At 30.0% G+C, this 22,435-nt stretch overlaps 2 protein-coding genes and 1 long non-coding RNA gene across 4 annotated transcripts; 1 reads left to right on the top strand and 2 right to left on the bottom strand.

Moving 5' to 3' along the window:
* Positions 1-327: 327 nt before the first annotated feature.
* On the bottom strand, positions 328-7,126 carry LOC109800520 (uncharacterized). 2 transcript variants are annotated; one of them, XM_083072423.1, is made up of 3 exons: positions 6,779-7,126; positions 3,634-4,286; positions 328-694 (listed from the first exon to the last, which is right to left on the bottom strand). In XM_083072423.1, the coding sequence occupies exons 2-3, from the start codon at positions 4,261-4,263 to the stop codon at positions 449-451; spliced, it is 876 nt and encodes a 291-aa protein (XP_082928549.1). In that variant the 5' UTR covers positions 4,264-4,286; positions 6,779-7,126; the 3' UTR covers positions 328-448. The 2 variants fall into 2 exon arrangements, with proteins under 2 accessions (XP_082928549.1, XP_082928552.1); XM_083072426.1 differs by lacking the exon at positions 328-694 and having other exon boundaries at positions 3,425-4,286; positions 6,779-7,121.
* Positions 7,127-8,035: 909 nt separating this feature from the next.
* LOC109800519 (retrovirus-related Pol polyprotein from transposon RE2) lies at positions 8,036-14,798 on the top strand. The gene is made up of 6 exons (XM_083067709.1): positions 8,036-8,155; positions 10,190-10,362; positions 10,566-11,118; positions 11,428-12,832; positions 13,926-14,110; positions 14,211-14,798. The coding sequence occupies exons 1-6, from the start codon at positions 8,036-8,038 to the stop codon at positions 14,796-14,798; spliced, it is 3,024 nt and encodes a 1,007-aa protein (XP_082923835.1).
* Positions 14,799-16,826: 2,028 nt separating this feature from the next.
* Positions 16,827-21,481, bottom strand: LOC109801390 (uncharacterized). Its single transcript, XR_002240018.3, has 3 exons — positions 21,324-21,481; positions 19,445-19,653; positions 16,827-17,834 (listed from the first exon to the last, which is right to left on the bottom strand). It is a non-coding gene; the product is annotated as an uncharacterized LOC109801390 (long non-coding RNA).
* Between the last annotated feature and the right edge of the window lie 954 nt (positions 21,482-22,435).

Raw genomic sequence — 22,435 nt, 5'->3', positions numbered from 1 at the left:
AAGAAAAAAAAACGTGAGGAGAAAAAAATTGTGGCACACTGTTTCGGTTTATCAATCTTTAGAGCAATTTTACATCTTTAGTAAGGTAAGGGGAATGAAAACTTTATCTCTTTAATTTTATAAACTTTTATGTTTATTTATTTATGTTATTTTTATCTAGTGAGGTGCCCCTAATGTAATGCCTAATAGTATTAATATTAACATCAATAATATATATATATATATATATATATATATATATATATATATATATATATATATATATATATATAAAAGAATACATGTATGATAATACTATACATTATATCATATCATAAGTACTTACCATTACAATATTTTACAAAAACACGCGTAGTTGCGTTTTTTTTTTCTTTTTCCTATATATGTAGTACATATTATTGTAAGCCTATTTACACATCATATTTTTATTTTTCTACTTCTATACTAACTACATGGGTGGCTGGAACAAATTTACGATCGGGTTCACGTGATTAGCTGGAGGTAAGTAAAAAGTCACAACGATGGATCCATCTATCACCGTGGGAACTTCCTGGTATGGAGAAAAAGTGAACGACGACACTGCCACCCCGTTGAAAGTTACAGAGTTAGCGAGAGCATCGACGCTCCAGGTGGTTCCAGAGAAAACAGCAGATATGACTGCAGGGAAAGGGGCAGGTATCGCTGGCACATCCATCTATATTTATTTAATTTTTACATTTTCAAAAACAATAAACATAAGGAGTAAGAACATTTTTCAAAGAAATATTTATAATCATAAAGCATGCGTAACAATAGTTAATATTAAACAATATATGTAAAATTTGAATTACAATTGTAGAGACTAGTCAGGATAAATGAGCATTATAATATCAATCAGCGCAAGAATTTTTAATCATGATTTCTTACTCATTTAAATCCCCAAGGTCAAACCTCCAGCTACAAATAATTCAAACTTTATCTTCTATGGCCATAGAACAATATTTATTTTTTTAAAACGAGTCAAATATATTTTAACAACATTATATTATAATCAATTTAAAAATAATAACGCTAAATAAATATGAGAATTTATCATTATTTAATCTTTAATTAAATAACATATACGTAATTAAAAGATATTAAGAGCACCAATTAATTAAATAATAATGATAATTATTACAGAATAAATAAACAATATAAAATATGGACATATTAATAATTATTATGAATAACAATAAGCATAGAATAAACAAATAAATGAGGTTAGGGACACCTCACTAGATAAAAATAACATAAATAAATAAATATAGGAGTATATATAAAAAAAATTAAAGAGATAAAGTTCTCCTCCCCCTTACCTCGAAATGTAGGTTTATAGGAAAACAGTAGCGGTGTAAAAGTGTTTCCTTTCTGCTCTCTTTCTTTACTTCTTTCTCCTACTTCTCTGTTCTCTTTCTTTCTCCTTATTTTTTTCTCTCTTTTCTTACGTTTCTCTCTTGCCGTAAGTTTTGATATCTCCAATTTTTACCAAGTGAACCTATTTATAGCATTCCCGGTAATGATTACTTTAGTTAAAATGGAATGGTGAATGGAATGGTGATTTAATTATACTTAACCAAGTTTCATATTCGTTACAAAGTTTGGTTGCTTATAGATATATAAGCATTCAATTTTTGCAATCAGAGCGTACCTGATGCATATATACATAAATCTATTGCCACGTTCCTTTTCTTTTCTTTTAATTATATGTATAAAAAAATATATGACCATGTAGGATTTGAACCCAGTACCATGCACTTGAAGTCCCTAAGCACAGAGAGTGAAACCACTGAACCATTTTATTTTATATTTCTATAACATCATGTAAATTTATAATAAGTTATTTCTCATGAACAATATTTATAATGTAATTAGTTAGTATATATATATATATATGTATATATATATATATTTATTTATTAATTTTAATAAACATCAAATAAAACATTATTTATTTATACTAATTAATTTAATTATTTATTTAATATATATGTAATTATATTAAATAGTTTGTTATAATATTATAAATATCTATAATATCATTGAATATATATATATTTATATATATTTAATAATTAAAATATTATTCTAAAAATATGAATTATAATTAATTTTAAAAATAATAATACAACCATTTTATTTATTTTAAATAAGATAATTGAAATTTAAAAGAAGTATTATTTTAAGAATATATATATATATATATATATATATATAATATTAATAATGTTGTATCACAAATTTAGAATATTACACCTAACCTCATTTACTTGCAATTATTTTATGATTATTTTTAACGATAATAATTCTTAATATGTTCATATTTTATATTGTTTAATTATTTTATAATAAGTATCATTGTCATTTAATTAATTGGTGCTCTTAAAATATTTTATTTACATGTTATTTAATTACTCTTAATATATTTTATTTACGTATATGTTATTAAAATCGTGATAAATTCTCAAATTTATTTAGCGTGATTGTTTTATGATTGATTATAATATAATTTTGTTAAAATGTCTTTGACTCATTTTAAAAATAAATATTACTCTATGGCCATAGAAGATAAAATTTGAATTATTTGTAGCTGGAGGTTTGACCTTGGGGATTTAAATGAGTAAGAAGTTATGATTAAAAATTCTTGCGCTGATTAATATTATAATGCTTATTTATCCTGACTAGTCACTGTAAGTGTAATTCAAATTTTATATATATTATTATTAACTATTGTTACTCATGCTTTATGATTATAAATATTTCTTTGAAAAGTGTTCTCACTCCTTATTTCTTGTTGTGAAAATTTTAATATATATATATAAAGATGGATCTCCCAGCTATCCCAGGTCCTTTTACAGGAGTGATCACTGCCGTTTTCCCCGAGAGTAATTGGGGAATAGATGCTACTTCTAACTCTGTCACATTCCAAGACATCGCACTGTCTTCGTTCTTTTTCTTCCCCGATCAAGAAAACCCTACCACCATAGATGGACCTATTATCGTGACTTTCTTTTTACCACCAGCAAATCATATAAATCCTATTGTGAACTTGTTTCCACCACCACCAATGTAAATATTATTGTAATAGTCGTGTAAAATAACAAGATATATATATATAGAATAGGTATTGCGTGTAGAATAATATGTGTATAAATGTTAAAAATAATAATTTAAGATATATGAGTAGTTTAAAATGATGTACATATCTTAGTAAATATTTTAAGATCCTTTTAAGTTAATTATATGTATTTGCTCTTATTACTCAATTGTGTTCTCAATTTAAATATATATATATATATATATATATATATATATATATATATATATATATATATATATATATATATATATATATATATATATATATATATATATATATATATAACTATCTATAAACGTGTAAAACTAGGATTAATATGTATATTTTAGACGTTGCAATGGTAGTCGGTGAACACCATCATCGTTGTGTTCATTTTCGGATGTGCTACTGTGATCCCTCTCAGTCTGAGCAATAACACAGTGAGGGCATGCCGTGTACTTCCAAGTCCCAGTTCTGTTAACTTGTTCAATCATGAAAAATAATCCCAGAGAAGGGTGTAGGGTAGGTCCATTTACCTTAAAGTCCCAATAGCCATTATCTGGCATACGCATCTTCGCCACCATAGAAAAACCGTTGTTACTATTAGTAGCAACACAATAATGCGCCCAAGTCATCATGTAAATATTCAAATTCCCTGGCCTCATCTTCCACTCCCTAACTAAAATACCCTTCTTAGTTCCATACCAATAAGTGCAAAGCTTAGTTCTGGTTACACTGGTTGATGAATTAGTATCGGTCCGTTTTGATATAGGGCAACATAAGGAATGCGTTTTAAGGGTACTTACTGGATATGTTTGACTACACGTACATTTTAAAGTAAGATCTACACCAGCTCTTTTTGTCACCTTATCAAAAAATATCTGCGAATATTGTATTTGTTTACCATCATGAAGAGATTGATGCAAAATGTCTTTGACTGCGATCTCTAACGTCTCATCTGAATTTGTTTCGGTGGTTTTCTTCATGGAGAGTGTACAAGTTAATCCATCAATGGCGTACGAGATTTCTGATGTCTGGATCATTTTTCCATCATCTTCCCACTTAATCTCTCCTTTCGAGTTGATGGTAGTCGATTTGGCCAGTTGAACATGGTAAGGTCCATCTCTGTTTCCGAGAAGGCGAACCCCGCCATGACTGTTTCCCATATATTTAATTTTCGACAATATACCTGCACGTTTGAGAGTTTAAATAGAATACGTGTGATGTAGTTGTATAAAAATATATTGTTGATCCAACACAATAACAAGAACAATTCAAGAAACACAAAAACGCATAGCATCCTATGAAAATGTAAAAAGTAAAATGCAAAACGTGATTATGAAAAAAAATAAAAAGCAATGGCAGAATGAAAGAAAAAGAGTAGAGAATACTACGATTAATCTGTGTCATTCAACTAATTTGTATACTTTCACTAGAGAAGAAAGAGATAGAACTTTCACAATATGAAAAAATATGAAAAATTAAAATAAGATCGAATCTTTACCAAAACATAACATCTTTTTTCCACAATTTTTTATTCTCTTTAACCGATTTCTCTTGAATTTCTCTTTATGTATATCCTTATCTATACCTTAATTACATTTACGATCCCACACTATTCAACACTTGTATAGAAAACTAAACACACACATATATGAAAATCCAAATTATCAAGACTAAAGTCTTATAAAATTGATTTCATCAAACCAATGAAGACAGTCTTAATAGAACAAAAAACTTAATAGAACTCATTAAACTGAAGGGAAAAAAAAAACTATAAGAACAAAAACGGAGAATCCAAAAGACCAAACTAACATGTAAAACATTAAGATGATGCAAAGATTTAGAATCATAAACAACATAGAAAGTAGGATATGTGGTTGTTTTGGCTACAATAACTAAACTTTGGTGGGTGATGAGCTTTGTTCACATCTTGTACTCGTTATGTCTTCTCTTTCTTAAACCAACCTCTTATTTTTCTCACCACCCTTCTTATCTCTCTTTTATTATATAAAAAACTGTAAATTAGAAACAGCTAAAAAAAATAAATAAAAAAGAGAAAAGTAAGTGATGAAATGCTAAAGAAAAAGTAGCAAAAGATAGAGAGGTTGGAAGGAGCCGTGACGATGACTCGATGAGGCTCTTGCATGTCTAAAACTTTGTTTGAGTTATTGGGTTTGCATCGATGAGGCTCTTGCATGTCTAAAACTTTGTTTGAGTCATTGGGTTTGTATTTATCGAGGGTGATATATTTATATAGAAAATGTTATATATCTTTATTGTTTATTGGTTATTCTACACATAACTTTATATTGATAAGATATTATTTGTTTTAAACTTAAACTTTTATGATTACATATACCTATAGTTGGACAAAAAACTCCTATGAAGCTTCACTATTTTTGGAATTAAATTTGACCTTTTCCTGTGCAACTTAGGTAAGGGGGAGGGGAGTAGAATTATCAGTGAGATACCAATTTGAAATAGTTAAAATTCTAATCCTGTACCAAAACCTATATAGGCCAAGGAACAATCTCAGGCAGACAATTTTTATGGGGTGTGAGACTCCCCAAACGGAGGAGTGCAAAGGTTTTTCTGGGATAAATAGAGACTAACTCTTGAGTGTAAAGGTAGAAGGGAATTTGACTGCAAGATTCACTCATCAAATTGGGACGATAATTGATCTTATTTTTAATCATCACTCAAAAAGTCCCTTACTAATGAAATATATGTATATTTTATAAATATTTTTTATTTTTTTATTTTATCGATGTGAAATCTTTCTTTATATTCTAGTAAAATTATCTATCGAAATACTCTATGTAGAGTTTACAAACCTCTTCTCACGAAGTCTCTTTGGTTTTGTCCCATGCTAGACCTTTTTCTTCAAATCAAAGTCTCTTTGGTTTTGTCCCATACTAGACCTTTTTCTTCAAATCAATCGTAAATAGATTGGCATGTCCAAGAAACAATCTAAGGTAGACAATTTTTATGGGGTGTGAGACTCCCCAAATGGAGGAGTGCAAAAGTTTTTCTCAGACAAATACAGACCGATCCTTGAGTATAAAGATAAAAGGGAATTTAACTATAAGATTCACTCATCAAACTAGGAAAATAGTTGAACTTATTTTTAGTCATCACTCAAAAGGTCTCTTATTAATAATATATATATATATATATATTATAAATATATATATATTTTTTTATTTTATCGATGTGAAACTTTTTTTTGTATTCCAATAAAATTATCTACGGAAATACTCTATGTAAAGTTTACAAATCTCTTCTCAGGAAGTCTCTTTGGTTTTGTCCCACGCTCAATCTTTTTTCTTCAAGTCAATCGTAAATAGACTGGCTTGTCCAATTTAATATCACAAACAGTCTTCCCCAGCTGTTAATGATAAGAATAAATATAATTTCCATTTTTGAAAACGTAGAGTGCTAGGACTACTTCTATTTCCTCACGTATAATAGCGTTTTTTTGTTGTTGTTGTTGTGAATTATTAAGTCATTAGCAGAATATGTAGCTCACTTATTAGAACATGTAACATCACAGACCAGGAGTGCAATCAATCAGTCTAAAATAAAACTCTAGAAAAGTTAATGCCGTATAAAAAGTAAAGAAATAATCAACAAAATTAGAATGAAATTCTATGTAAAAGTAAATTAATTAAGCCGTACCTGCAGCACGTGCAAATCGACTATGTAAATGGTGATTATTATTCGATGAACGTGAAGACTAACTATATATCTCTACTTGATCACTTCGCTAGAAATAATCAAATGGTCTTCTCTACCCTTCCATGCATTGTTGGGTTCGTATGGGAAGCATATATAAATACACAGACTATAGATTCTTCAGATACAAACATGAAGGAAGCGTTAATCTTACGCAAATTAATTAATTTAGGTTTATTTGAAGGAGAAAAAGAATTAATTAATTAATTTAGGCGGTATCTAATTCTCCAACATAACTTTCCCAACACTGTTCTTTTATTGAATGGTTCCATGCATTCATTGTGTTGCTTTTGTTTGATTCTCCCATTTGAGTCGAGAAGATCCACGATATAGTGAGGTTAGCTCTCCAAGTGAGTTTACTTATTTATTTTTTCATACACACTACTTAAATCTAAGATATTACGTAAAAGAAATCAAAGTATGTATATTTACTATTAATATGTATTTATTGTGGAATAAAAATATAAAAAATAATAGAAAATCTCAAAAGTATTTTATAGAAAATAAAAAAAAAGTTGCTTGCATTTCCACTAGTGGAAAAAAGACTTTTAAAATCGGTTATTTTGGACTTTTAAAATCGGTTATGGAACCGATCTTAAAAGAGCCGATTTTGAAAAGGTAGACTTTTAAGATCGGTTATCAACCGATTTTAAAAGTAGACTTTTAAGATCGGTTGATTTATAACCGATCTTAAAAGTCTTGACTTTTAAAATCGGTTGTTATATAACCGATCTTGAAAGTTCAGAAAGAAATAGTTCTCACTCTATAAATATTATGAAGATTACAATAATTATTTCGACACAAATGAACAAGATTTCCAACTTCCAAGTTAGACATATTTGTTCATAATACAACCAGCTGGGTTCATTACACTAAAAATAAAAAATAAAAATACACCACCTAGTTAATTAATTTTCTTCCTCCAATATTGTTGCTGTCTTCAGTGCATAACCATAATAATTTTCGCAGTAAATGATACTACCATTACCATTCCCCATGAACAATCCATTATTGGCAATATACTTGTTCCATTTTACCGGTAACCACCGTTACCATTCCTCATAACACTTGTTGAATTTTGCCGGTTGCTACCACTACCATGCTTCTTTGAGTGACATTATTTGTTCCATATATTCGCCCGAAAAAACTTGATGGTACCGGTAAGTCTTCGCTGAATCATTGTCATTATCAGACTCAAACATGGTAGGTTTCCGAATTCCGGTTGTATTGAATGCAGAAAAAGTTGTTTCGCAGGGCCCTCCACCGTTATACCAATTTGCCGTTGGATGCTCGAATCTTTGCCACCATAGAAAGTATAACGTACGTTTGTTTCGGTTGGTCTGTTGAAAGCTGTTATGCTACTCTTAGGAAAGTAGTGCGACAGTCACCTCACTATAGTACTCTTCATCCGTACTATTTTTCTTGCACTCCAAACATGGTTTTAAATTGCGATTGCGGTCGCGGTTGGGATTATTGTGGTTGCAGGGTATTGCGATGCGGATTGCAGTTGTTGCGGTGTAAAATTATTAATTATTTTCACTAATAATTACAAATTTTTCTACGAAATTTTATCTGCATGTAATACCTTCGTGGATTATATATTTTTCCTAATCTTGGATCCCTTGTGTCAAAAGTCTTCCTAACGGTGGGTCCATGTGGAAGAGAGGTTTCCTGGTAACATGGAGGGTTAGGAGGGCGTGTCCCGCTGTCATGAGATCATGATGGAGTGGCGGTGCTAACACTCAGAGCATGAGCTTTGTGGGCCACCATCGGATAATACTCGTAATTTCTGCTGTAGGAGAGGGGGTAAACCGTGGTCCTTTGTTTGAGGGGAGGATTGTTGGGATGCAAACAAAGTCCCACATCATTCAAACAAGAGGATGAACATGAGTTTATATACACACAATTATCTTCATTGGTTGAAGGTCTTTTGGGTGATGTCCAAAAATAAAAATCATGAGAATTTGGATCCAAAACATACAATATCTCAAAGCTAGGTTATTAGAGACAAGTTTGTACAATCAAACTACATAAAATTAGGTTGGCATAAATTCAATATATATAAACTTAATTATATCCATCTTTTAACAAACTTAACATTATTTCCTTGAAAGAAACTACCGTTACCATTCCCATTGATCCGTCCAATATTTTCTACACTTTGATAGCTGTCATGACTCAATCTTGATGATATCAAATTTATTTTACAGGAGTTACTTGTTGAAACATATTTTACCTTTATAAAATTAGAGATCTTTACAACATGAATGTAAAATAGATAATATTGCAAAAAAAAATTAGCAATAAAGACTAAAGAGATAAAAAAAATTGTAAGTATATAAAAATTAAAAAGATTTATCTCAAATTATAAGAATTAAAAATGATTAAAAAATATAAGTATAAAAATTAAAAAAATCTATTTAAAATTATAGGAATTAAAAGATAAAGTAAATGAAAGTATAGACATTAAAAAAATATTATAATCCATTATATACATACATGCATGTAAGGGTGTGAATATACATATATATATATATATATATATATATATATATATATATTAATTAATGTATAAAATATTTTTATAATTATTCGTCAATTTGAATTAATGAAACAAAGTATTAAATGATTATTATTTTTTTTAAATTGCAGACTTATCTATACATTAAGAACTTTAAATTCAATGGTTGAATCGCTAAAATTTGATTTAAAACATGAATTATTAAATGAAGTATGTCTACCAAAACTTACTCTTGGAGTAAATGGATATATATATATATATATACATATATATATATATATATATATATATATATATATATATATATATATATATATATATATACAGTGACGTATCTACATGCATGAGAGTGGGGGCACTTGCCCCCACTACTATTTTATAATATATATATTTTTTATCAATTTTTTTTAAATAAAGATTATTTTAATAAAATAAATATATATTTAAATTATCGTATTTATAAAATATAAATTTGGAAGAGATGTTTATTTATTTGATATTTGTCAAATTTTTAAAGGAGATTAGTTATCATATGTGATAAGAAATACTCCATAATAATGAATCTATTTTTTTTAAAGTTTAATTATGATATTTATATATATATTAATGCTTACATATATAATATAATATATTAAAAATTTATTTTTTATAAAATAAAATTTGCAACATTCATGTTTACCTTTTATGTTTTTTATTTATTGCACAAACATTCATGTTTTTTACAGTGAGATCCATCAAACATGTCTTCCGCTACACAAAAATCGTTCAACCTGCAAACTTTCCATACTCCAATTGCAATCAAATTAGACGATGAAATTTTTTTGTTATGGCAGCAACAAGTTCTTGCCAGTATTCGTGGAATGAAGCTTCAGAAATTCATCACTAGTAGTGATGTTCCAGCAAAATTCGCGATAACAGAGGATGCAGCAAGCAACACCCTAAGTCAAGATTACGAGCATCATGTGCAACAAGATCAACTATTGACGGCATGGCTTCTGGCTTCAATGTCCACCCCAATATCTTGACAAAGATGGTTGGGTTGGAAACCTCTTTTCAAATCTGGAAGCGTTTAGAGGTTTACTATGCGTCCCATACACAAGCCACGATCAAGAAATTGAAGCTTTAGTTACGCACAATTAAGAAAGAAAAAGAAATTAATGATTACCTATTAGAAATCAAGAAAATTATTGATTCACTCGCTGCCGTAAGAGTCAAAATTTCAGAAGAAGATCACATAGATGTGATTCTTGATGGTTTGCCTGAAGATTTCGATAGTTTTGTGACCTCCATAACATCTCGAATTGATCCATACACAGTAGATGAGATCGAGGCTCTGCTTCTTGCACAAGAAGAGAGGTTTGACAAGAGAAAACGCAATGAGATAAGTCTTGTTCATGCTAACACTGCTTCAGTACCTGCTCAATGGAAAAACAATGACACCAATTCTGGTATAGGCAACAATAACTACCGAGGTGGTTTTTTTGGAGGCAGGTTCAATCAAAGAGGTGGACAACGAAACGGCCGTGGTAGAAACAATGGTGGCAGAGGCAGTGGAAGGACAAACTGGAATCATAATAATCACAATACATGGCATCAGGTAAAAATTTCTTGCCAAATTTGTGGGAAAAATGGCCATACTGCTCTTGATTGCTGGAACAGGTATAATCAGGAGTATCAACCTCAACCACAGGTCCATACCTCTCAAATGTATCATCACAACAATGCTTCAGGTGATGCTACAATGCTGGCCACACCGTCTACAGTAGTGAATCCTCTTTGGTATCCAGATTAAGGTGCTTCTCACCACATCACACATGATGATTCCACCCTGTCGACCAAAAATACTTACACTGGTTCAGACAAAGTTAATATTGGTAATGGTACAGGCTTAAATATACATCATGTTGGTCATTCATATTTGCACTGTCCTAAATTCTCTAAAGTTGTCATTCTTAATAATCTTCTTCATGTCCCTTCCATAACAAAAAATTTACTTAGTGTGTCGCAATTTGCTCGGGATAATCATGTCTTTTTTGAATTTTATCCTGATTTTTGTACTGTTAAAACTCAGGGTACCCGGGAAACAGTTCTTCAAGGGCAACTTAGAGGTGGTTTATATGTTTTCCCACCCATGCACAAGGTTCAGCCTCCTTTAGCTTTTTCTGCTGAGAAGAGTTCATCTCACTCCCGCTTTACTCTTTGGCACTTAAGACTGGGTCATCCCTCTCCTAAAATTCTTAAAGTAGCTTTAAGAAATAGTCATATTCCTTGTAATAATTTTCCAGATTCTGTATTGTGTGAGTCATGTTGCATGGGTAAAGCTCATCAACTTCCTTTTATAAATTCAAATTCAGAATATCATACTCCTCTTCAGTTAGTTTTCTCAGACATTTGGGGCCCTTCCCCCGTTGCAACTTCTACTGGTGCTAGATATTATATAGTTTTCTTGGATGCTTTTTCAAAATATTCTTGGATCTATCTTTTAAATTCTAAATCTGAAGCATTTATTGCTTTTCAACAATTTAAGTCCTCTGCTGAGCTTCAATTGAATACTAAAATCAAAACTATACAAACTGATAATGCTAAGGAATTCATAAAATTGTCCAAATACCTCAATGAAAATGGCATTCAACATCGATTAACTTGTCCTCATACACATGAACAGAACGGCAGCCCAGAAAGAAAACATAGACATATCACAGAAACTGGCCTCACTCTGCTAGCTAATGCATCTTTACCTCTCCACTTTTGGGGTGAAGCTTTCCTTACTGTCACCATCCTCATCAATCTTTTGCCTACCCCTTCTCTAAATAATCTAAGTCCTCATGAAACACTTTTTCAAAAACCCCCAGACTATAACTTCTTTCGAATTTTTGGTTGTGCATGTTATCCTTTACTTCGACCATACAACCATCATAAATTGGATTTTCGAACTCAACAATGTCTCTTTTTGGGCTATGGCAATCAGCAGAGAGGCTACAAATGTATGTCTCCATCCGGGAAAATATATATGTCTAGGCATGTTAAGTTCGACGAGAACCTTTTTCCGTACAAGTATCTTGCACTACAGAAAAATGACACTTGGAATTTAGTAGACTTACCTGCTGGCTGTCGTACTATAGGCTGCAAGTGGGTCTTTAAAAGCAAGCACAATGCTGATGGCAGCTTCCAAAGACATAAAGCCAGGCTAGTCGCCAAAGGCTACCACCAGCGAGAAGGTTTTGATTTTCATGAGACATTTAGTCCTGTTGTTAAACCTACAACAGTGCGGGTTGTACTTAATTTGGCTCTATTCCAACAGTGGCATATTCATCAAATTGATATCAACAATGCATTTCTGCATGGAGAATTGACGGAGATGGTGTATATGAATCAACCCCCTGGCTTTAACACTACTCACAAAAATAAAGTGTGCAAGTTACATAAAGCAATTTATGGGCTCAAACAAGCACCACGGTCATGGTTTCAGAAGCTCAGTACTACTCTCATTCACATGGGACACTAGTGGAAAAAGGACCTACTACGTCTCTTCATTTACGTCGGAAACTAGCACACCCGACGTTGTAAAAACGCGGTGGCAGTTCCGTAAATAAGAGGAGAAAATTTACGTCGGACATCGATGGGTCCGACGTAAATGAGATAATTTACGTCAGACAGCTAAAGCAGCCGACGTAAATTATCTCATTTACGTCGGACCCATCTTCGTCTGTCGTAAATAACTCCTTAAATCAAGAGCGCGCACTACAGATTTCAAATCATGGCATTCTTCTTCATCTTCACGTTCTCCTGCGCGTTGTGGATTCTTCCTCATCCCTCCGCCTCCTCCTCAAATCGTGGTTGTCTTCCTCATCTTCACGTTTTTTCTGTTTTTCTTCTTCGGAGTTGCGTTGTTTCTTCTTCGCGTGTTGATGGAAATGGCTTAACCATACATCCATCTGTTTTTCTATGAGGTAGTGACCACTCCTTAACCGATGTTTGTGTTTTCTGGGATGTATTTTTCGTAATAATGTTTGTGTTGCATTTCGTGTTTGTGAAGCTGCAGAAGGAAGTGACCACTGCCCGGGTCTATCAAGCAGAACGGGCCGTTCTGCTTGGAGAACGGCCTGTTCTGCTAGCAGAACGGCCCGTTCTCCATGGAGAACAGACCATTCTCCAAGCAGAACGGGCGTTCTCCAAGGAGAACGGGCCGTTCTGCTTGCACTCGTTTTTTTTTAAAATTTTCATGACTTTTTTACGTCGGACCTTGGCATGTCCGACGTAAATTTACGTCGGTTTTTGACTCCCGGCGTAAATTTTACGTCTCCCGTATTGACGTCTGATGCTTTTTCGACGTAAAAGGCTTCAAATACCCGACGTAAAAGGGGTCATTTGTACTAGTGGGATTTCGTCCAACTAAGAGTGACACTTCTTTATTTGTAAGGAATACTTCCACATCCACCATCCTACTTTTGATTTATGTGGATGACATAATAATCACTGGCAGCTCGCAAGCTGAGATGAATTCATTAATTCTTACCCTGCACACAAAATTTAGCCTAAAAGATCTTGGCCCTCTTCATCATTTCTTAGGTATTGAGGTATCCTATACTTCTGATGGAGGCTTATTTCTTTCTCAAAAACAGTATATTCAAGATTTACTTCATAGAGCCAAGATGGATGATTCTAAACCACAACCTACACCTATGACTTCTGGTCTAAAACTCACTGCCAATGGCTCTACATCTATTCCCGACCCCTCCTTTTATAGATCAATTGTAGGTGGCCTCCAATACATCACCATCACCAGACCAGAATTGTCCTTTTCCATTAAAAGTCTGTCAATTTATGCATAATCCTCAAGAACATCATTGGAAGGTTGTGAAACGGATACTGAGATACCTACAAGGGACTGTCACTCATGGTCTTCACTTCAGAAGAGCAACTAATCTGACCTTAATGGCCTTCTCGGATTCCGATTGGGGTTCTGACTTGGATGATAGAAAGTCTACAACTGGATACTGTGTGTACTTTGGAAACAATCTTGTGTCTTGGTCATCACGAAAGCAACGTGCTGTCTCTAGGAGTAGTACCGAAGCTGAGTATCGGGGTTTAGCTGCTGTTACTACTGAAATTGTATGGATCCAATCACTTCTTAGTGAACTTCAAGTGAATACTGCTACTCCAACAATCTACTGCGACAATCTTGGTGCTGTGATGTTAGCTGCTAACCCCATTATGCACTCCCGAAGTAAACATTTTGAACTTGATCTATACTTTGTAAGAGATAAGGTGCTTACTAGAGCCATTCAGGTTTTTCATCTACCATCACAATTTCAGGTTGCAGACATTCTTACAAAGTCCATCACTGGCCCTCCATTTGAGAGTTTTCGACGCAAACTTATGGTCACTTCATCATGTGACATAAGTTTGAGGGGGGATGTTAAGGATAATAAAGTTAGTTAGATTAAAACTAATTCTGTTATGATAAAATCATTAGTTTAGCTATGATTAGTTATCTTAGCTGTCATTGTTTATGATAAGATTATTCTGTTACGTGTAGCTTATATAAGGTCTTTAAATCATTCTCTATAATTCATGTTGATGATAATAATTCAATATATCTTTCAGCATCTATTTCATTCCTTTGTTTATCTTTACAACGTTGATTAAAAAAATTAAAATAGAAAAAACTGGAAGATTTATGTTCTATTTAGAATTTTATTATAAAATATATTTTAAAATAAATCATCTGAAAAATTATATAAGATATTAAAAATATATTTATATCATAAATAAATTAAACTTGATTTTTATACAATTTAAAATATTTATTTATATATTTTTATTAGTGTTAAATTATTATAAAATAGGTCTGTAAGATTGTAGTTTTAACAAAATATTTAAAAAATGTCTATGACAGAAGAAAAATTAGGTTTAAACCTATTAAATTATAATATAACTTAGTCTGATATAGTTTATTTTCATTCTTAATCGTAATCATAAATATAAAAACATATAAAAAATAATTATGATATATATTTATACTTTTAAAAGTTATATGTAAATTTTGTAATACTATAAATATATAAAGAATATTACTCCCACTATTCAAAATTTCTGGATCTGTCACTATATATATATATATATATATATATATATATATATATATATAATGCACTAAAACTAGGTTGACATAAATTCAATTTGGTATATAATACACATTTGATACGTATACCAATTAACGTAGTAATAAAGATGACACAAAATTCAAGTTATCGATCCACAAAGACATGTGTTTATAGTTATTTAATATGATTTTTTTGATACTAAATAGATAATTAAAAAAATCATTAAATTGAATTACATGAAGAAATAATTAATTGAAAAAATTTAAAGAAAACAATATTTTGGATGAAAATTGATTTATAATAAAAGTAATCAGAGATTGATTCACTAATTTTTCCTATGTAAAATTCTATAAATTTTCCATTCATTATAATTAAACAGTTAATTCAACAACCCATACATGTATTTAAATCTTAAATTCTTAGGTGAGAAATTACAGATTGTTTAAGAGAAGTTCCATTTCCTTAGTAATAAATGTCATCAATGTTTTCTTGATATCATAGCTTCGAAAAGATTTCCTAACTTCAATTAATTATAATAAATCATGCATTGGGTGATCAAAATAAGACAAACATTAAAAATAAAAGAAAAAAAATTAATTGAATAATACCTTAATCACCAAGAATAGGGAATTTAATCATTCATGACTAAGGATTACAACTCTAGATTAATCTTTGAGCCCTATGTAATTCTTGAATTGATCTCATAGAAATCTTTCTAATCACTCCTAAAATTATACTAAAGAAACCGTGTTACAATACGAACTCCAAGGCTAATAAAAATTCAAACTTTATGATAAGTACGTCCTGATGGACTTTTCGGGTTAAGTCCAATCGCTTAAATCACTTATATATGTTACTCGCTCTGAGCGATCAAGTGAATTTGACCAAAGGTATTCTCTCTCTTTACTTGCTCGGAGTGAATTCTTTTTGCTTTAAGTGCTTATGGTGTATGCTTTAGGAAAATTGACATAATAATCTTCTAATGTTGGTCTCTAACTTGACTCACACAGAGTCAATTTATGGGTAGCTCTAAGTGAATTTTGATCGCTTAGAGTGTCTTTATTACTAGTTTTGAATGAGTTGATGTAGTCTTCCAATAATTCTCCGTGACTTAGCTCACTCAATGTGAATTTATTATGATAACTATGTGCGAATTTTGATAGCTTGGAGCTACAATCATATGCAGCTTGGAGTAATGTTTTTCTTTTAAAACTTGTAGCTTTCTAAATTATTCTATCTTGTGTTTCACTTCAACAAAGAAAAAGATAAAAAAATATCTAATTTTAACAAAATTAAACTAAAATTAAAATTATTTCTTAAATAAGTATTTTGTAGTCAAAAACAAAATTTTAAAAACATAATACATATGAATAATTATCTTAATTAAATAAATAAATATGAATACATATTTAACAAATTATCTACATAAACTTAATTATATCCATCTTTTAACAAACTTAATTTTATTTCCTTGAAAGAAACTACCGTTAGCATCCCCGTTGACCCGTCCTCTATTTCCTATACTTTGAAGGCTGCCATGACTTTGCCGTGGTGCCCTAAGAGAACTGTCACTGTCTTCACTCTCATCAGACTGCCTCTGAACATTGACACAATGAGGACATGCAGTAGGTTTCCACGTCCCGGTTCCCGTAGCCTCTTCAATCATGTGAAACAGTGCCGAAGAAGGGTGTTCAACAGGCCCATCTACGTTGAATTCCAAACGGCCTGTACGCGACACTCGAATCGTCACCACTCACCACCATGGAAAGACCAATGTCTACACCACTTGCATTGAATATTCCTCCGCTAGAACTCTTCACGTAATAATGAGCCACGGTTACCATGTAAGCCTTCTCATTGCTTCTTCTGCTCTTGGACTCCATAACGAAAAGACTCATCCTAGTTCCATACCCATAAGCGTGAAAATACGTTTTTGTCTCACCCCTCGAGGAATCACCGGACTTTGCTGTGTAAGGGCCTCGGTGGTTGACGAAAAATCGATAAGATTCTGCCCCACGATATACGTCAAGAAGAGACCAGCTTCTGCTTTTCTCACCGTTACGTAATTCGTTTCACCATACATAGCTATATCTGTTTCTATTCCATGCGTATAATCTTCAATTTTGATGTCTAACTCCTCGTCTGAATTTGTTTCGGTGGTTTTATTGGTTATGGAAAATGTAGAAATCACTCCTTGCACGTTGTACAAGACTTCCCAGGTCTGAGTCATTTTATGAGTCTTTTCATCTAGCTTTATTCCTCTCTTCTTCATGCTAATGGTAGCTGCCTCGCCCAGTTCAATACGGTAAAAAGAGTGCCCATTGCCGAGAAGACGAAACCCGCCGGAACGGTTTCCCATTGTTCAAAGTACCTGCACAATTAAGTTATGACCGGAAAAGCACTAAAAATTAAATTATTTTATGAGTGGGGAACGTTTACATCAAATTTTAATAATTTAATAATTAAATTTAAAGTTTTTAATATATAAATTAAATATATAATTTTTCTAAGAATTTAAAAACTATTTAATATTTTATTTTATTAATTTAAATTACTGAAATTTTATATGTTCATTTGAATTAATAAAATAAAATATTAAATATTTTTTTTAATTTTTTTTAAATAAAATTACAGATTTAATTTATACATTAAGAACTTTAAATTCAACTATTAGATTATTAAAATTTGATATAAAATATGAGTTATTAAATAATAAACCTAGATAAACTTATTCCTGGAATAATTATAGTCCTCATCATTTTATCAAGGTTAAAATATTTTTTAGTCTATGCAATTTTACTTACTTTACTTTTTGTATCTTATAAATTAAAATAGACTTTTTTTTAAAGTTTTTATACTCATCTTTTAGAATTTTTTTTAATTTCTATAGTTTTTAGTTTTTATACTTATAATTTTTTAAATTTTTTTAGTTTTTATTATTAATTCTTTTTATAACATTATTTCTTTTGTGTTGATGTGATAGATATATTAATTTAACTTGATATCGAATTTATTTTGTTAAAATTACTATAAATTGAATCTTTTGATGTTTTTTTTTTTTTTTAAGTATTCGCTTATGACATCCATTATTTAGATACCCTTTATTTTACTATTTCAAAATTAAAAATCTCTACTAAATTAATATACAATAGATAACGTTATAAAAAAGTTTAATAATAAGGACTAACCTATTTCTCAAACATGCAGTTTTTTTTACAAAACATCTTTTTTCACTGAGACAGCTAAAAACATATTATCTTTCCCAAACCATGAACTTGTAAGAATAATATTTTTGGACACTTCATTATTTTTAATTACTCCATCAACACTCCCTTGCATCAAATTTATTAACCACTCTCTATTTCATGATGGTGCAGTTTATTATTTGGTTCATATTATATTTAATTAAAGTAAGGTTTTGGTCTTCTCATATTGATGTTCTAGTTCTTTAGATTTCTTTTGTCTACCTAGTCGCCTGGAGAAGGTGTAGACTTTCCTTTAGTGTGGCTTGTTCTATCAGACACAAGTGGTATGTTTTGTATTTAGAGATGGACAAATAATAAGTTATGATACATAACAAAATTAAAGCTACATAACAAAAACCCCAATATCATACTATATCCTATGGTGAACTCATATTTCTATTTATGAATTGTTATCTACAATTTAAATATTTCAATAAATACTAAACTAAAAAAGTTAAAAAATAATTTAAAATTTTTCATAAATAAAAATAACTAAGTCATAATCAAACTAAGATGAAGTTTACTTCTTATTTATTTATTTAAATAAGTTAGCCTCAAACTTTTAGTTCATTTGTTTGAATAAATGAGTCAATTTTTCTATTAAAAAAAAACCTCAAGCAAACTTAAATTTATAATGCTCGGTTTGACTCTTATTTCTATAAAAGTATAGAAATTAATAACCAGCAAGAGTATAATGAAAATATCTAGGTAGAAATAAATCGAGCCAGCCTTATACCTGTTCTTGCAACTTGAGGATAATGGATTGCTTCGATCAGATATGGGAACTTGAAGACTAACTATATAACTTCTGACCACTTCTCTTGAAATAATCAATTAGTCTTCCTGCTCTGCATTGTTGGGTTCACATGGCAAAGATATAAATACACAAACTATAGACTCTTCTCACTGTATCATGAAAAGTGTCATTTTTTTTTGTAAATTTTCCTGAAAAAAATATTCGCAGAAATTAAAAAAAAAATTAATTTGAAAATTAAAAGATATTTTACTTTTTTAATTTAAATTGTTGAATAATCATAAAATATTTTATATGTTGATTTGAATTAATAAAATGAAGTATTAAATAATTTTCAAATTTTTTTAAAAAATTTGCAAACTTAATTTATACATTAAGAACTTCAAATTCAACTATTGGATCATTGAAATTTAATATAAAATATGAGTTATTAAATAAAATAAACTTAAATAGACTTACGCCCAGGATAATCAGACTCCTCATCATTTTATCAAGGTTAAAATATTTCTTAGTCTATGCAATTTTATTTTACTTTTTGTATCTTATAAATTAAAATAGATTTTTTTTATAGTTTTTATACTCATCTTTTATAACTCTTTTTAGTTTCTATAGTTTTTAATTTTTATACTTATAATTTTTTAATATTTTTAATTTTTATTATTAATTCTTTTTGTAACATTGTCTCTTTCTGTGTTGATGTGATAGATATATTAATTTAACTTTATATATATAATATCAAATTTATTTTGTTAAAGTTACTATAAATTAAAATTTTCGATATTTTGTCCTTTTTGTATTTAGATACCCTTTATTTTACTATTTCAAAATTGAAAATCTCTACTAAATTAATATACAATACATAACATTATAAAAAAATTAATAATAAGGACTAACAACATTTAAAAAAAAAACTCCACATGTAGAAGCTAAAAAGCCCCATCTTAAACTATAGAAATTTAAAAAGGTTGAGAAATATAAATATAAAACTAAAACAATTCTATTTTAAATTATAAAAATTAAAATGTAAAGTAAGTAGATTAAAAGAATATTTTAACCTTTAACCTATTTCTCAAACATGCAATTTTTTTTTTTACAAAACATCTTTTTTCAATGAAGACAGCTAAAAACATATTATCTTTCCCAAACGTGAACTTGTAAGAATAATATTTTTGGACACTTCATTATTTTTAAATACTCCATCAACACTCCCTTGCATCAAATTGATTAACCACTCTCTATTTCATGATGGTGCAGTTTATTTTTGGTTCATATTATATTTAATTAAAGTAAGGTTTTGGTCTTCTCATATTGATGTTCTAGTTCTTTAGATTTCTTTTGTCTACCTAGTCGCCTGGAGAAGGTGTAGACTTTCCTTTAGTGTGGCTTGTTCTATCAGACACAAGTGGTATGTTTTGTATTTAGAGATGGACAAATAATAAGTTATGATACATAACAAAATTAAAGCTACATAACAAAAACCCCAATATCATACTATATCCCATGGTTAACTCATATTTCTATTTATGAATTGTTATCTACAATTTAAATATTTCAATAAATACTAAATTTAAAAAGTTAAAAAATAATTTAAAAATTTTCATAAATAAAAATAACTAAGTTATAATCAAACTAAGATGAAGCTTAATTTTTTTTTTTAATTTTAAATAAGTTAGCCTCAAACTTTTAGTTCATTTGTTTGAATAAATGAGTCAACTTTTCTTTAAAAAAAAAAGAAATCTCAAGCAAACTTAAATTTATAATGCTCGATCTGACTCTTATTTCTATAAAAGTATAGAAATTAATAACCAGCAAGAGTATAATGAAAATATCTGGGTAGAAATAAATCGAGCCAGCCTTATACCTGTTCGTGCAACTTGAGGATAATCGATTGCTTCGATCAGATATGTGAACTTGAAGACTGACTATATAACTTCTGACCACTTCTCTTGAAATAATCAAATAGTCTTCCTGCTCTGCATTGTTGGGTTCATATGGGAAAGATATAAATACACAAACTATAGAATCTTCTCACTGTATCATGAGGGAGAAGTTAATATTACGCAGATTACTTTATTTAGTTGGAAGTGGAATCTTATTCTGTAACATATTTCAACACCTGTTCTCTGTTTATTGAAAGATTCCGATAATGGTGTTGCTTGTAAGTTTTGTTTGATTCTTCCATTTGATTCTAAATCGTTAAAAACGGAGAAAAAAAAACATCACGAATCAAAAAGTATTCAACAAATAAATAAATTAAAATATAATTATATATATACACACTTTTTTAATATATTCAAATTCAATAGAACTTTCACGTATATTAGTGAGTTTTTTTTTTAATAAGCAAAAGAAACTTCATATTGATAATTGAATCAGGCTTTGAGAGATTAAGCACAAGTAGTGGCCATATCCAAACCTTTATACAAAATACTAGTCCATCAACCTACATATATATGAAGTTAAAAGAGAATGATATAGTGACATGTGACACTTAAATATAATGTTTAATTGTTAACGAGTTTTTTATTTTATTAATAATATTGGGTAAATCGTAGTTTATAAGCACAACTTTTTTTAAGTTTCTGACGGTCTATAACGGCAAGTTATGTCAGTTGTAAATTAACTATAATAAACATAAAAGTCATATACATGAAGTACGACTAATTTTTTTTATAGTCGTAAACTTCTCAAAAACTACATTAGTTCGACAATTTTAGAATCAAATTATTCTAGTTTCCTCCAAGATACGAGTGGTATAAGTAAAAAAGTTATTCTAATAAATTTGATAAAAAAATGGGAACGAAAATTAAAAAAGTAATTTGGATTTGTGAGTATAGCAAACGTCCGTCCGAGTTCAAAGGGTTTTAATTTCAATATTATCAAAGCATTTTGGCCAATTTTGAAGAATGATATAAGTAGAATATTAGAATTTTGTGAATGGTGTTGAATACGATCTCTTGCTGTTATGAAGTT

This window comes from Cajanus cajan, chromosome 1 (genome assembly GCF_000230855.2).
Source record: "Cajanus cajan strain Asha chromosome 1, NIPB_CcT2T_4, whole genome shotgun sequence".
Classification (NCBI taxonomy): domain Eukaryota; kingdom Viridiplantae; phylum Streptophyta; class Magnoliopsida; order Fabales; family Fabaceae; genus Cajanus; species Cajanus cajan.
The sequence above is the reverse complement of the archived record's forward strand: the minus strand, read 5'-3'. Positions and strand labels throughout refer to the sequence as shown.